Source organism: Meriones unguiculatus, chromosome 7, assembly GCF_030254825.1.
Source record: "Meriones unguiculatus strain TT.TT164.6M chromosome 7, Bangor_MerUng_6.1, whole genome shotgun sequence".
In the NCBI taxonomy this organism is placed as follows: domain Eukaryota; kingdom Metazoa; phylum Chordata; class Mammalia; order Rodentia; family Muridae; genus Meriones; species Meriones unguiculatus.
In genome coordinates this window covers 12,438,890-12,453,510 of record NC_083355.1, presented here as the reverse complement: position 1 = coordinate 12,453,510, position 14,621 = coordinate 12,438,890, and the positions used below count along the sequence as shown (strand labels likewise).

Here is a 14,621-nt window from a genome sequence, read left to right as displayed (position 1 = left end):
CAGTCACCTGTCTGTGTAACACACCTGACCCCTTGCCTGTTGCATCTCTTTTCACACTTAGAACCTGGCTCATACGGGGCCAGAATCTACACCTTGTCTCCCCACCCCATCCAACTGCTCCTCTGTCTGGAAAATCTTCCTTTGTTTTATTTGAAGAGCAGAAGTGTTCCTTCCTCTCCCTGGGTGATGAGAAAACATTCTGTTAACTTGGCATCATCTGCACTCCTAGGAGACCTTGCTTGTCTGTAATCTGACCCTATCAGGCTGTTACATAAACCTTCCCACTGGGACACCCAGATCTCTTGGCATCCTCTGCCTCCTGCCCAGTTGTGGGGTTAAAGAGAAGGTAGAGAAGGGTCAGAGATGCTACACTCAAGTTGATAGATTTAGGACATGGACTGTTAGCTGCTGGGTCTGTCTAGGGTTGGGCTTGATGATAAAAACTCTGTGGAGGTTGAAGTCTGTCTTTTTCCAGCCTCCAGACACTGGCTTGTTATAATGTTCCTGTCATCACACTGGAGGCCATCTAAACCCAGCCATACTTCTGGATCCCACTGAAGCCTGGCTTCTCTGTGCTTTTAGGGAACTAGTATTCTGTGGGTATCCTTGGCAAGGATATATATTTATATTTAGGAAGGGAGCTTGCCTCTCTGGAAGGTTATATAGGCTGTCCTTCAGTGGGCTTCTCCAGAATTCGCACATGGAAATGCCAGTTTGGGTTAAGGGAGTCAGGCAGAAGTCTAGTAAACTGGCTTTGCTTGTGCTGCTCAAAATTATTTAAGAAGGAGAATATCATATATGCCAGCCACCTCAGGGGACTGCTTCATTAGTTTCTGGCTGCCAGACCCCGGCCCGTGGTGTTTTCCATCTGGAGGTATCTTGAGTTTTTCTGTTGCCCACATCTGTGGCAGGTGCCATGCAAAAGTATATTCATGACCTTGTGTAAATGTTCCCGCAGCCATGTGAGATAAGCGTGGCCATCTTCCACTTCATGAATGAGAGATGGAGATTGGAGGGGCTTATGAATTCTGCCCGAGGCTATCTGATTAAAGGGGTGTCCCAGGAGTTAGGACTTAGATCTGCCCAGCTCTAAAGATGCCCTTTTGATCGCCCTGTTCCTACTTCTCAAAATCCGATTCTTAAGCCATTGCTGCCATTAGAATCACCTATAATCAGGAGCCTTCCGCACATCATGCTTTGTATTCAACAAGCTTTTCTGATGGAGAGGACCCAAGAATATTTGAAAAAAAAACAAAAAACCCTTTTATATTTCTTTAGTGTATGTGGTGTATGTGTGTACGCACACATACACAAAAGAGAGAGAGAGAGAGAGAGAGAGAGAGAGAGAGTGCCTGTAGTGTCATGGCACATAGGTGGAGGTCAGAACATAACTCACAGGAGTCAGTTCTCGACTTTCACAGGAGTCAGGTCCTGGGGCTTGAACTCAGGTCATTAGATTTGGCTACAAGCTACTTTAGCCTCTGAGCTAGGTCCCCAGCCTCTGAATAAGGATCTTTTGAACTGACACCGCACATGTGTGGAAGTCAGAAGATGACCTTCAGGAGTTTGCAGTCCTAGGGCTAGAGCCCAGGTCATCAGGACTGTCGGCAAGCAGCCCTGACCACTGAGCAGCCTCACCGGCTCGGAAACTGGGATTTTACACGAGCTCTTGTCTGGCGATGCTCCTATATGAAGAGGCTGGCACACCACTCACAGAGCCACTTGACTTTCTGGCTCAGGGAAACATGGCAGTTGGGCCCTCTTTCGAGAAAAGCTGCTTGCTGTTCCCAGGCGTAGGCAGCCGGCAGTCTTGGTCGGCTTGCCCCTGCCATGATACATTGGGGAATGCCACTTCTGAGGCCAGGACGGGAAGAACAAATAAGCAAATTTATGAATCATGGTTCTGTTTATGTTTTGGTTGCTGAGGCTAAATATTTATTGCTTTAAGTAAGAGGTTCTGCTTTAATTAGAGTCATAACTAACCACAAATGCATCGAAATACATTGTCAGAGCCATAGGAAAGCATCTCTGGACAGAAAGCCAGATACAGCTCACACTTTTGATGTACCAGGGCCATGGGTCAAAGTAGTAAAGCTTATCTAAATTAACGAAGAGCATTCCAAATGGAAAAGTGCATAGAAGTTTAAGCTATGGACTTAGCTGTTATTCTTGCTGTAACTTACCAGGTCGTATTTATGATGCTGGGGATAAGGGATGAAGGGCATGGTCAGTTTAAAGCCTGTGGTTAAAAAGGCTGGCACACAAGGCTGGCACAATAGCTGGGTCAGTAAAATGCTTGCCTTGCGAACACAAAGACCCGAGTCATCTCCAGAACCCATGTTAAAGAGCTGTGCCTGATGGCTCAGGCTTGTGACCCTATGGCGGTTGAGCTGGAGGGAAATGGGTTTTTGGAGCTGGTTGCCCAGCCGTATTTCCTAATAACCGGGTTCCAGGTCAAGTGAGAGACCCTGTCTCAGAAACCGAAGTAGACAGCCCCTGAGAAGGTACCCAGGGTTGACCTCTAGCTGCTGATCACCTCTTAAAGGCTTTCAGCCTGAGCCAGTGGGGAGAGAAAGGGAGGTCAGCTGACCTGGGTCTTCAAGATTTGCTGAGTTGCCTGCTGTGTGGTTGAAACAAAGGTTGTTGTGGGATAACCAAAGGCCTTCCGGTATTCTGTTCCACCATTTCTATGCTTGGCGTGTGGTTGCTGGATGCATATGTTGGGTGGGGCCTGAGATCCTGATCCTGAGTGTGGGAACCAGAAAGCCAGCCAGCTCTTGGTGAGGTGGCACGAAAGTGTGAGGTCGTGAATCACTGCACAGCACCAAGGCCTCTGGGCCTGATGAGCAGGTGGGAGGGGCTGAGGCAGAGTACAGAGCAGGGGCCAGACCTTTGTCCCCCTGTCCCACACAGTCAAGTCAGCCGACCAGTAACAGACCAACTGCCAACGTGGCCCTGACCTGAAAGCCATAGTAGAGAAGGGCGGGTGTCTTAGGGAGGGAAAGGTTTGGGAGGCGGAGGGAAAGCCTGCATGGGGACTCCCAGACGATTACGCTAGGTAAGGAGAGTGAAGTCTCAGTCAGGGTTTCCTCCTTGCCTGACCCCCTCAAATCTTAGGCCAGTAAAAACCCAGCAGCTTGGTCTCCAAAGCCTTAGCTTCCTGACAATTCCCAGGTCCCCAGAGTGATTAGAAAACAGTTCAGGTTCACCAGTTAGTGCATGTGGATAGGTGAAAGCTGGGTCTTAGGTCAGACCTACTGAGGGCTTAATTAATTAATTAGAGACAGTCTCTAACTCTAGCCCATTCGGGCCTAGAATCCACTATGTATCCCAGGCTGGCCTTGAACTGGGAGTGATCCTCCTGTCTCAGACTCCCAAATGCTGGGCTATCTATTATGCCTGGCCGATTCTCTCCCTTATTTGGAAGTTGAGTTATTTGAACGAGTGGAGGCAGCTTAGTTCCTCTGGGCCTGGAAACAAACAAACCAAAAGGAAAACCAAAAAGGTTGACCTCTGGCCTCCATACCCACACTCACATACATTGACCTACACCCCCCCCTTCCTGTTCACCTCCACACGCGAGTAGTCACATACAGAGAAGCACATAAGCTACACGTGGCTTTGAAGGGCATTGTGCCCGCTTCCCATCTAACCTGGGATACTGATGTGCCTCCCCCCATACAGCCAGCCAGTCACAGCCACTTCACCGTGGTGTCTTCAAAGTCGGCCTGTGCTTCTGACATGAGTTTATAGAGTGTGGAATGCTGTGCCGGAGGACTGAATCGGTGAGGGTCCTGGCTGTGTAGTTGGATCTGGCTTTACTAAGCGCCTGCATTCAGCCAGGGCTGGTGGTGCATTCCTGCTATCCCAGCGATTCGGGTGGCTGAGGCAGGAGGTTTGACAGTTTGAGAGTAGCCTGGGGTGCATAATGAATTCAAGGCTAGCCCCGTCAACTGAGCGAGACCTTGTCTCAAAGCTCAAACTTAAAAGAAGGGGTAGGGCAGATATAACTCAAACCCAGTGGTAGAATACTGCCCCAGCACAGGAAAGGCCCCTGAATTCAGACCTCGAAACTGAACGCAAGAATTTGCTTAACCTCTTTGAATTTTTCTTCCTTTTTTTTATTAGAAGAAATGGGGCTCACAGTGTATAGTACAAAAGATGGCCACACAAGGTCTGACGAGGTGGCTCAGAGGGTAGAGGTGTCTGCGGGTGAGCCTGAACTCCCGAGTTTGGTCCTCAGGGCACACATGATGAAAGAACAGAGCCAGCTCCCCAAAGCTGTCCTCTGACCTCCCCACGTATACCTTAGTGCACATGTGCCGTGTGCTCACACACACACATAAATGTGGAAAAGCTTGTCGCCCAAAGCCGGTAAAATTGTGTAGAAGGCACTTAGCCACATCCTCAGGAACACTTGGCTTGGTGCTTGGTAAGGGCTCAATTAATAGATGACGTCATTGTCACTGTTACTATTGTCCTCGGCTTGGAATGAGGGGTAAAGCAGCTGCCTAGGGGCAGCTATTCCATAGAGGTGGTTATTCTGGACTCTGCCCTTGCTGGTACAGATAACTACAGAAAACCAGTCGGAGAAGCACACACGGCTGCTCATTGTACTCCACCACTCGGAAAGCCTATGGAGGATCCTGGGCAGACCTTTCTTCCCCACTTCCATCAGGGATAGTGAGAAACAGGTGTTTGGAGTAAGAGTAGTGTTCATGATAAATATTTATTTTGGTAATTGCTTGTCCACACTCAGGACCCAAGCTAAATTTCTTTTGCATACAGGGATGATAGGACTGGAGTCATTTACATGGCTGGGATAAGTAATCGTGTTAAAATTATAACCTTTAGGGGCAGCTGGATCAGCTGACCAGCTCCACCCATGTGGTCACGTTGAGAGGCCTCCAAGGGCCAATTCTTTCTCTCTCATTTGCTTCCCATGTGGGCTGTCCACTATGTTGACAGATATGTTTGCTGCCAGCACAGTCCTTTCTAACCCCACCAGCTTCTGACCCTCTGCTGAATGACGACAAACGCGACAAAACTGTTTCCATTGAGAAACCTCTGGGGGAGGTCAGTCACCTGCAAAAGGGCTGCCCAAAGTGCCACAGCAAACAGGTGTCTCTCAGCCTGTCATGAGAAACAGCTCCTGCATTCTGGTCAGAGAGAGTGATTTAGTTCTTAAATCCAATGCCTTGGCCTTGCCTTAGCATCCGGCCTCAAAGGTTAAGCCGGGCCCTTTGAATGTCATGTATCATGGGCTGTAAATAAAAGGGCCCCGTCTTTCCACCCACTCACACCAAAAGTGTCCACGCAAATGCTTCTCCCAGGGCTGGAAAGGCCCACAGATTCCCCAGCACATGCCTGTGTGAGCACTCATTGCTGTTTGACCTTAAGCTGAAGCATGCCATGTGTTCTGAACCCATGTGGAAACAAGTGCATTTTGTGCTCTGCCACAGTTCTGGATTTTCTAGTTCACGTGCGTGAATAGCACTGGTGGTCTTGTTCTGTGTGTGTTTTGGGGAGAGAAGGCTCCGGGGGAAAGTATGCACTTGAGACACTCTGGACTAGCTCAAAGAGCTTCTCTGTCCGAAGTGACTGAAGTTAGTCAGTTTCTAGAGCCTACCCCACTTAAAAGTTAACCATCCATAGGGCGGGAGCTGTTTTGTGTTCAGCTTCTTACATCCACACTTGGGGGACTCCGGAGCTCTTTTATGTGCTGGTCCCAGGAATTTGGAGCATTTCCGGTATGGTGCCCTGAGCCAGCGACATCAAAGGTTCTGTTTGTGGCAGCGAGAATGCCGAGGGAGAAAGCCTTCATCCTGGTCCCCTGGCCTCCACCCCTGATTGCTTTTATTTATTGTTTACACCAGCCAAACCCGGGGAAGTCGCATGACCACAGCGTGTGTGAGCCACATACAGCGCTTGCCTTGGAAGAACTTCTTACACGCAAACCTCGTGGAGCCGCTGGCCTCTGGCTCAACTGGGGATGAGGGTGGGGTGTATGTGTGTGGGAGTGGTGGAGCCCGTCATGGTTAATTCAGCGCAACGTGTGTATTCAGGATGTTTTCATAAAACATGACCTCATCTCTCCCAGCCCACGGCTGTCATTATATTGGTGGTCACTTTGGACTTGGCTACGAAAATAATGCCTCACATTACTAATGTGAAAGTTCATAGATTGCACATGGATATTCTTACCTCCTTCCAAGAGGCAAGCACTCAGAACCATGACTGATACTGTCTCATCACAACCACCCATTGATTCAAGGAAAAACAATGCAAAACAAAGCAGATCCACACGAGGCCCTGGGTGGATTAAACAGCCGAGGAAACCCCCTCTTTCAGAGAATTGTAGTTTGGACTTATTTTTCAGTGCCAGTGTTTGAACTGATGGTCCCATGCTTGGGAGGTAGGTGTGGCCAACTTGTAGCGGTCTGTCTTCTCTTTCCTTTCATCCTGATGACACAGGAACACAGTCAACTGGAAGACAGATTCATTTATACAACCAAGATTCCTTCAGTGCCTAGGATGTCTTGGGTCTCATGGTGCAAGAGACACATGAGATGTAAGGAATTAAATAAGACAGCTTAAAGTGGGGATGTCAAGAAAGGAACTGACAATCAACAGAGGGCTCTGTTTATGTGTGTTTAGTCCAGGAAAATCAAAGCATGCACTGACAGCTATTAACTAGTTTCTATTAACTAGAAAGCCATTTTTTGTTGTTGTTGTTGAATTTATTGGACACTTTTAGAGAGGGCTGTTCTCCCAAAGGCCAGCTCTTAGCTGAAAAAGAAGCCCAGAGTTGCTGATGTTCATGAAACAACTACTTCTTATCACAGGAGGAAGCCCAGCCAAGCAGACCACTTGGGAAGGTGGCCATCGTGTCCCAGCACTGGCTTACTGGCCCGGCAGAGTTCCAGCCAATGTCACTAGCACTGCCTTGTTAAGGTAGGAGATTGGAATGGCCTTCAGCCGTGGGGATTTAGAGACAGAGCTGATGTGGGCGCATAGGTGGCTGGAGGTCTCAGCAAACCCATTGTTGGTTGGTTACCTGTGTTAGCCAGGTATTCTACACCCTCGGAGCAGTGTGGACCTGCCCATAAAGCCATTCCATGTGGTGAAGTAGGCTACAGAGGGCCTGAGCCTTCCCTTGAGGAAGATGCCTGAGCAAACAAGGGACCTTGTTGGTCTCTGACCCTCAGCACTGGTTCTTAGCCATGTGCGCCAAAGAGAAAAACAGCCAAAGATGGCAGCCAGAGTGAAGTTCCCATAGTTATCCATCCCTGGGATTAGGAGAGCTGTCCCAGGTGGCTTTGAGAAGCCTGTCTATCACTGGTGATCAAATGGCCCCAAGACAGAAGCACAGATGTCCGAAAGCCCTGCAGGCCGGGAAGGAGGCAGATGGCCCCAGTGGACTGAGAGGGGAAGAATTTACTGTTAGGTGAGGATGTCATCCAGCCTGGGGCAGTGCAGTGCAGTGCAGCCTCCAGTCGTCTGGGAACAGCTTTCGTCAGGAGCATTGTGTTCATGACATCTTTCCAGTATATTAAGGCCAGTTTCTCCATCTCCGGAAATGTTACCATGGAAACCACTGAACCCTGACTTATAGCTGGGACCCCTTACGAAGTCATTTAAAACCGCATTTGTTTATTTATACACTTAGTGTTTGAGTACATGTGCAGGGGTGTGTGTGTCTGTGTGTTGTGTGTTTGTGTCTGTGTCTGTACATGCATGTGTGTAGAGGTCAGAGGTCAACCATTGGTGTCATTCTTCTGAAACCACCCACCTTGTGTTTTTTTTTTCCTATAACTTTGTTTCTTAAGATTTATATGTGCGAGATTGCTTTCTTTACATGTATGTTTACCATGCATGTACAGTGCTTGTGGGAGCCAGAAGAGGTCATCAGATCTACTGGAACTAGAGTTACAGTTGTGAGCCACCATGTGGGTGCTGGGAACCAAACATAGGTCCTCTGTAAGAGCAATGAGTGCTCTTAACCACTGAGTCATTTCCCTGGCTCCCCCGCCTCTCTTTGAGGCAGGGTCTCACTAGGATGGGGGGGGGAGGTTAGTGATTAGATGACCTGGCCAGCAAGCCCCTGCGTCGCTCCTGTGTTTACCCACCCATCACTGAGATTACAAGAGCATCGTGCCACACCCAGCTTTTCATGTGGTTCCTGGGGATTGAACTCAGGTCTTCATGCTTGTGTGGCGAGCACCTTGCCAACGGCACCGTCTCACTGGTTCAGGTGGGTCATTCCTGTCCGGTTCTGCCCCATATTCAGCACAGCAGAACCTCCACAGAAGTGCTCACTCATGTGCTCAGAACGATGGGTAAGCCTGGTTGAGAGGCTCTTTGGCAGCAGCCTGATAGGTTCTGGCAGGAGAACTGTGCCAAGCAGAGGAAAGCAGGCATCACCAGCACCCTCCAGCCAACCCATTGGGAAGGAAGGGCTGAGACTGAAGCCAAGGGCAGGGGGGTGAGCAGATCTGACGGCCTGGGCAAGTAGGCATTTCCCCTGCCAGCTCTCAGGTCTGTCAAGGGTTGTGGGTCATCACTGTGCTATCAGCCGGGGGCAGCGTGCAGTCCACGGGAGCCAGCAGGTGTGACAACAACCACACAGCTTGGGATCTGTGATGTCGGGCTGGCTGGAAGAAGGCCAGAGGGCTGCTTGAGCCGACTCAAGGGGCCGAGTGCCGGGCTGCACATGCACAGATAACTCCACGGAGCTGTCAAGCCTCTGGGTTTCATTGCTGAAACATAAGCGGTGGCTTCTTATCTGCGAGCTGTTTGTTGTTGCCATCAGCTGCTGAACCATAATAGACTGTTGTCTCATTGACAAGCAGAGGACAATGACTGAGGCTATAGTTTGATGACTAAAGAGAGTTCTTGGCACAGATAGCATTTTCTTGAGGGCCCCTGGCACTTTATCAGAAGAAAACTAATGGAGCAGGCCGGCCCCTCTTAGGATATTTTGATGTGAAGTTAGTCGGAATAGCAGCTGCTTTCTCCCTCCTGATCCTCTCTGTGTCAAAATCCGTGCAAGTGAATGGGTGGGGCTTCTTCCTGCCTTTTACTGTGGCCCCCTCGTGTCAGCACTAAGGGGAACATGATCCATGTTTTGGTCCTTGTTCTAGAGTGGAGCCCAGGCTTGTCACTCATTTTTGTACTTTATCCTTTGAGGACAGAGCTAATTTCTTCACGGTCAGAGTTCCTTCCACTCCCATTCAATGGCTCCAAGAAATTATGACATCTTAAAATAGTCAGGCTAATACGTGTACTGTCATGAATACAGACAAAATGTTAAAAAGAGTGTGCAGAGGAATGTGTGTGGGAGTCAGCAAGATGGCTTGGCCTACAAGGGTGCGCGCTGCGAAGCCCGGTGACCGAAGCTCAGTCTCTGGTTCCCACATGGTAGAAGGAGAGAACTGACCCCTGAGAATTGTCCTCTGACCTTTATGGACATGTGCACTGGAGCACTGCTGTGCCCACAACGTACGCACAACGAACAAACAAATACGGTAAAAATTCAATTTAAAAAGACTGGGCTGGAGGCTGTTTAGCCTGACTCTCATTGGCTGTCTTTTAGAGATACCCAGTTACTATTTGGATGTGTGCCTAAGTGATATAATAGAATTTTAGAAAGATCTGATACTGCTCGCCCCCCCCCCCAAAGCCTGAAGACACGATTACCAAATGGAGAAAATTCATGCTTAGTGCCAGTTCCAACTGTGGGTGAAACATTGCCCTGGAGAGCAGGGAGGTAGTCAGGAACAATCAGCTTGGATGTTCTTGATGCTGAGAAGTTAGCTTACCTTCAGAAGAATCACTTCCGGGGGCAAAGCAGGAAAGGTGTGATCATTTTACCCCATAATTCCAGTGCAGGGTTTTTCAAACTTAACATTTTTTTGTGTATATTTTGAGCCAGGTAATTCTTTGCTGTGTATGTGAGGGGTTGGTAGGTGGGTCTGTTGCCCATTGTAGGATGTTCAGCACAGTGCAAGGCCACTTTCCGGTAACTGTGACAACCCAATTGTCTCCAGGCAGTGCCACATGTCCCCTGAAAGGACAAAAAGACTGTACTTGAGAACCATAACTTTAGGAAAATTTCTCTTAGTCTTATGAAAGAAGGTGAAGAATCGGCTCTGCCCCTCAGACGGGCATCTCCATCCCTGTTCTGGGTGGAGGACCACACCTGGCAAGAAGAGGGACAAGCGGTAGGCGGCTGGACTGGTATGAAGATCTTGAAACAGTCTCTTTGGAAAATCAGCTAGAGCTTCAGAGGAGCCCTGGGCTACCCCAGCAGGCTCTGCAGATACCAGTAGACGGTGGTTATATGGGTATATGGAAATGGTGAAAGTCAGCCGACTCCATCTTATCTGCAGGCGTAGACTTGGGTTTAGATGCAGAAGCTGTAAAGCCCTTGTCCACATCGTGTCCAGAAACACCCTGGGCAGGGCCCAGCCAGGCTGTGCATAGAGACATCTCACTGTTGTTCAGTATTCCCCTGATGCTCAGGACCCCTGCTTTCCCTGAAGTAGGTAGGTGCTTTGGGAGCCAGGCTTGTCTGTTAGAGAGACTCAATGGTAGGGAGGTACAGGGATGGGCTGCCATCAGATGTGAACATAGGCTAGCCCCTGAACCCTCTGCAGGGTGACTAAGACCAGGAAGGGGTGGAGACCTAGCTTTTTCCAGGGATAATGAAAGGGAATAAGCAACACCTAAAGAAAATTACAATTAAATGCTTAAAAAAAGAGAGCCTGTTTCTGTATCCTAGGGACAGTTCCATTCCTCCACTGGAGGTGGTTCTGTCCTCATCCCTTCTATTCTTGGCACCTTTCCATACTTATCTCCTTCACTCCCAGGGAGAAAGGAGAGATAGAGTCATTCCTTTTTCCTGGTCTAACTATCCCTAGCCCTTCCCTGAAAGCCCTCCCCCCCTCTTCCCATCCTTGAGTCACATTTCCCCCAGTGCAAATGCCCTCAGCTTCTATGAGAACCCCTGCCCCCCACCTCTTCCTGGCACGCACCAAACCTTGGAGCCCAGGGCTGTTCTACCAGAAGGAAGTCCCCGTGTGACCCTTCAGTTCCGTCCCTGCTTGCATAGCTTGGGGTCCAGCAGGCAAAGACCTTCTGTGCCCTCATCAGAACCCAGACTTTACTTCCTTTGATACCTCATTTGGATACAAGCAGCAGCCGGTTGGATGGGCTAGTGCAAGCCTACAGTCCCAGGTACCTGGGAGGAGCGAGGCAGGAGAACAATTGCATGGACTCAGGAATCCGAAGCGGCCTGGACAACACTGCAAGATCTTATCATTAACAACAAAAAAGTGCAGAAATGCGTGCACCTCCTATGAACAAACTTCAGAGAGACCTAAAAAAGACAATAGTTTTATAAGGCTGGAAGAATGTGGAAAGTGTCACCCTACCCGCTCCGGTGTCACCGTGTCTACTCCCAGGTTAGCCTTTCGTGTCACTGTTCAGGGCCCTCTGTCTCAGCCTTCTCTTTCCAAGAGTGGGCACTGCCTTCCTTTATCCCTGTCAGAGGACCTGTGAAGTGGTGCTTTGGGGGCAGAAACCCACTTATACATGATGCACAGCGCCAGAGTATGTAAGATGCTTACATGAGGGGGTCATGGAGGTAGCTCAGTTACTACAGTACTTTCCTAGCATGCACAAAGCCCAGTTTGATGCCCAGCACTGCATATACGGGGGGTGGTGGCTCATGCCTGTAATCCCAACACTCCAGAGGTCAGCCTTGGATGCATGACAGTCTTGTCTTAAAGAAAAAGAAGTAAAAGAGAAAGAAATCTTCGGACTAGGGAGATTTTTTTCCAGTGGGTAGGAACACTGGTACGAGCACAGGACCCAAGTTGGAATCCCCAGAACCCACATGAAAATCCTGGGATAGCCGAATGCATGCCTGTCACCCCAGTGCTCTAGGGGGGCCGGAGACAGTGGGATGGTTGAGTCTCGCTGGCTGCCAGCAGACCTCCAGACTCAAGGGAGTGAGATGGGGAGCGATAAAGCAGGACACCTGGCATTTCCTTCTGCATTCTTGTGCGTGTGTTTGGAATGTGCACCTGCACATGCTTGTATGTACACCACATGTGCATGCTAGGCAAGCACTCTAACCACTGAGCTACCTCAACATAAACATCTTTTTTTTTTCAATTGGTGAATGAGTTTAACAAAATTGTAGACTACAAAGTCAATATACAAAATAATTGGATTTTTATAAGCCAGCAACAAGATATTTAAAAAAACATTTAATAAAAGATGCATATATTACACTTTCACTGGGACTGCAGAACATTATGGATAAAATTTGAAAGGAGCTGATACCCAGCATTCTTAAAAAAAAGACTGTAAATTTTACCACATTTAATTTTAAGGCACTATGAAAATCACAAGAATTAAGACAGTGGAGTGCTAGTGTATGGATAGACACAGATAGATTAATGGAATATGTAGATTATCCAGATCCACAAACATATATGGCCAATTGATTTTGGTAAAGGCATCTGGGTAATTCAATTGTATTTAAGTACCACCTAGTACGCACAAAAAGTGCTAACCATAAAAGAAAAACTGATAAATACAACATCAAAATTTCAAAAATTCTTCAAGATACCCTTAGAAATAACGTCTGTATATAAAAAGGTTTGCATCCAGAATGTATAAACAATTTTTACAATCTAGCCAGATAATAGAATCCAGTGTCTTTTCTTCTCTCCCTCTTCATCCTTCTTCTTTTGAGGCAGGGTCTTTCTATATATCCCTGGCTGCCTTCTAACTCAGTATGAGGACCAGGATGGCCTTGAACTCACAGAGATCCGTTGGCCTTTGCCTCCTAGGTGCTGGGTTTAAAGGCATGAGCCATCATCACATAAACATCTTATGTGCGCTGGTGCTGTGCTTCTTGAGCCTGATGTATAAGTGGGTTTCTGCCCCCAAAGCACATTTCACGGGTCCTCTGATAGGGAGAAAGGAAGGCAGTGCCGGCTCTTGGAAGGTGACGGCTGAGACAGAGGGCCTTGCACAGTGACACCCAAGGCTAGCCTGAGAGCTGGCAAGGTGACCCTGAGAGGTCAGGGTAACACCTTCTTATGCTTCCATCCTTATGAAACTGTTGTCTTCCCCACTCTCACACACATATGCAAAACAAAGAAGAAAGGAAAAGAAAACTACTTTAAAGTGGAATAAAATGGCTTGCTTATTATATATTTGTCTTTATATCAATAGTTACAAAATGTAATTTCTTTCTTCTTTTGAGGTTTTTTTAAAATCATGCACATGTGTGTGAGGTTCTGTGCCTCTGACTGCAGGTGCTCACAGAGGTTGGAGTTACAGGAAGTTGTGGGATACCTGATGTGGGTGCTGGGAATTGAGCTTAGCTTCTTTGGAAGAGCTGAGCTGTCTCTCCAGTCCCTTTTTTAAAAAAAAGAATATACATAGTACAGAAGAAACCCATGAAAGCAAAAACAAAGCAAACAAAAACAAAACAACAACAACAAAAAACAAGCAGCAAAACAGCTCTGACAGAAAGCCGAGCATCAAAATGAACACATTGGAAGCACAGGGTTTGGGGTTTGGCTTTTTCCGGGACCTGTTTCTGGGGTGAAAACTAAGGCTTAGCAGGTCACAGTAGCCTCTGTAAGACAAATGTGCCCTCCAGGTTCACGTGCAGGAAAGCCCAGTGTCTGTGTTCCAGGGAGCACTTCCCTCTCACAGGGCTGACCTCAGGGGCTGGGCTTCTGCCCTTCTTTGAGGTATGACTTTCTGACAACCCGGCATGCCATGCTGGACTGGGCTATTTTGAACAGTGGGAGTCAGCAAACCTGTTGAAGGGGCTCTCTTTGTGGGTGAGGGTTCTCGCCGAGCTCTGTGTGGACTAGAGACCCCTGTAGGGTATGCCAGACTCTGAAACGCTGGGATTCCCTGAGTGTTTAGATTTGGATTAGTGCTGTGTAGGATGCCAAACCTCACGATGCAGAGGAGGAAAAAGGCGGAAAAAGAAAGTATGTAATTCGTTCTCAAAGTTTCATACAGAGTCCATTTCCCTGGTTCGCTGACTTGACCTGTCTGTGAGGCTGATGTCTCTCAAGATGGCAAAAGAAAGTCTGCAGTCTACTTCAAGTGTGTGTGTGCGCGTGTGCTCATGCGTGTGTGTGTGTGTGTGTGTGTGTGTGTGTGTGTGTGTAGCTAGGCTAGGCTGACTGGCTAGTGAGAGCCAGGAATCTACCCACCTCCTACCTCCTCTGTGCTGGGAGTACTGCCTAGATGGGAACAAAACACTTGTATTTGCAAGGCAAACGCTTTAATGACTCAGCCATCTCCCCAACCCAATCCATTTCAGATTTGTCAAGAAGACTGAGTTTTTAGATCCCAGCACACACACACCAAGCTGGACATCCTATGGATGCTTGTATCCCCAGCTCCAAGGCAGGCAGGGTGAGGCAGAATGGGGAGAATCTCTAGGGCTTGCGTGGCTTCCAGACTAGCAGAGAAAACACAAGCTCCAGGTTCAGGGAGAGACGCTGCCTCAAAGGGATAGGCAGAGAATGATAGGAGAGGACACCCAGCACTTTCTTTCAGCTTCTGTATGTGCATTC

The 14,621-nt window shown here is 48.3% G+C and overlaps 1 protein-coding gene across 5 annotated transcripts in view; it reads left to right on the top strand.

Moving 5' to 3' along the window:
* The window catches only part of Arsg (arylsulfatase G), a 124,986-nt gene that overhangs the window by 94,547 nt on the left and 15,818 nt on the right, over positions 1-14,621 (top strand). For all 5 annotated transcript variants that reach the window (XM_021655720.2, XM_021655721.2, XM_060386495.1 and 2 more), the window contains one exon: positions 6,846-6,954. In XM_021655720.2, the coding sequence (XP_021511395.1) occupies positions 6,846-6,954 (109 nt within the window). The remainder of the gene's footprint in view (positions 1-6,845; positions 6,955-14,621) is intronic.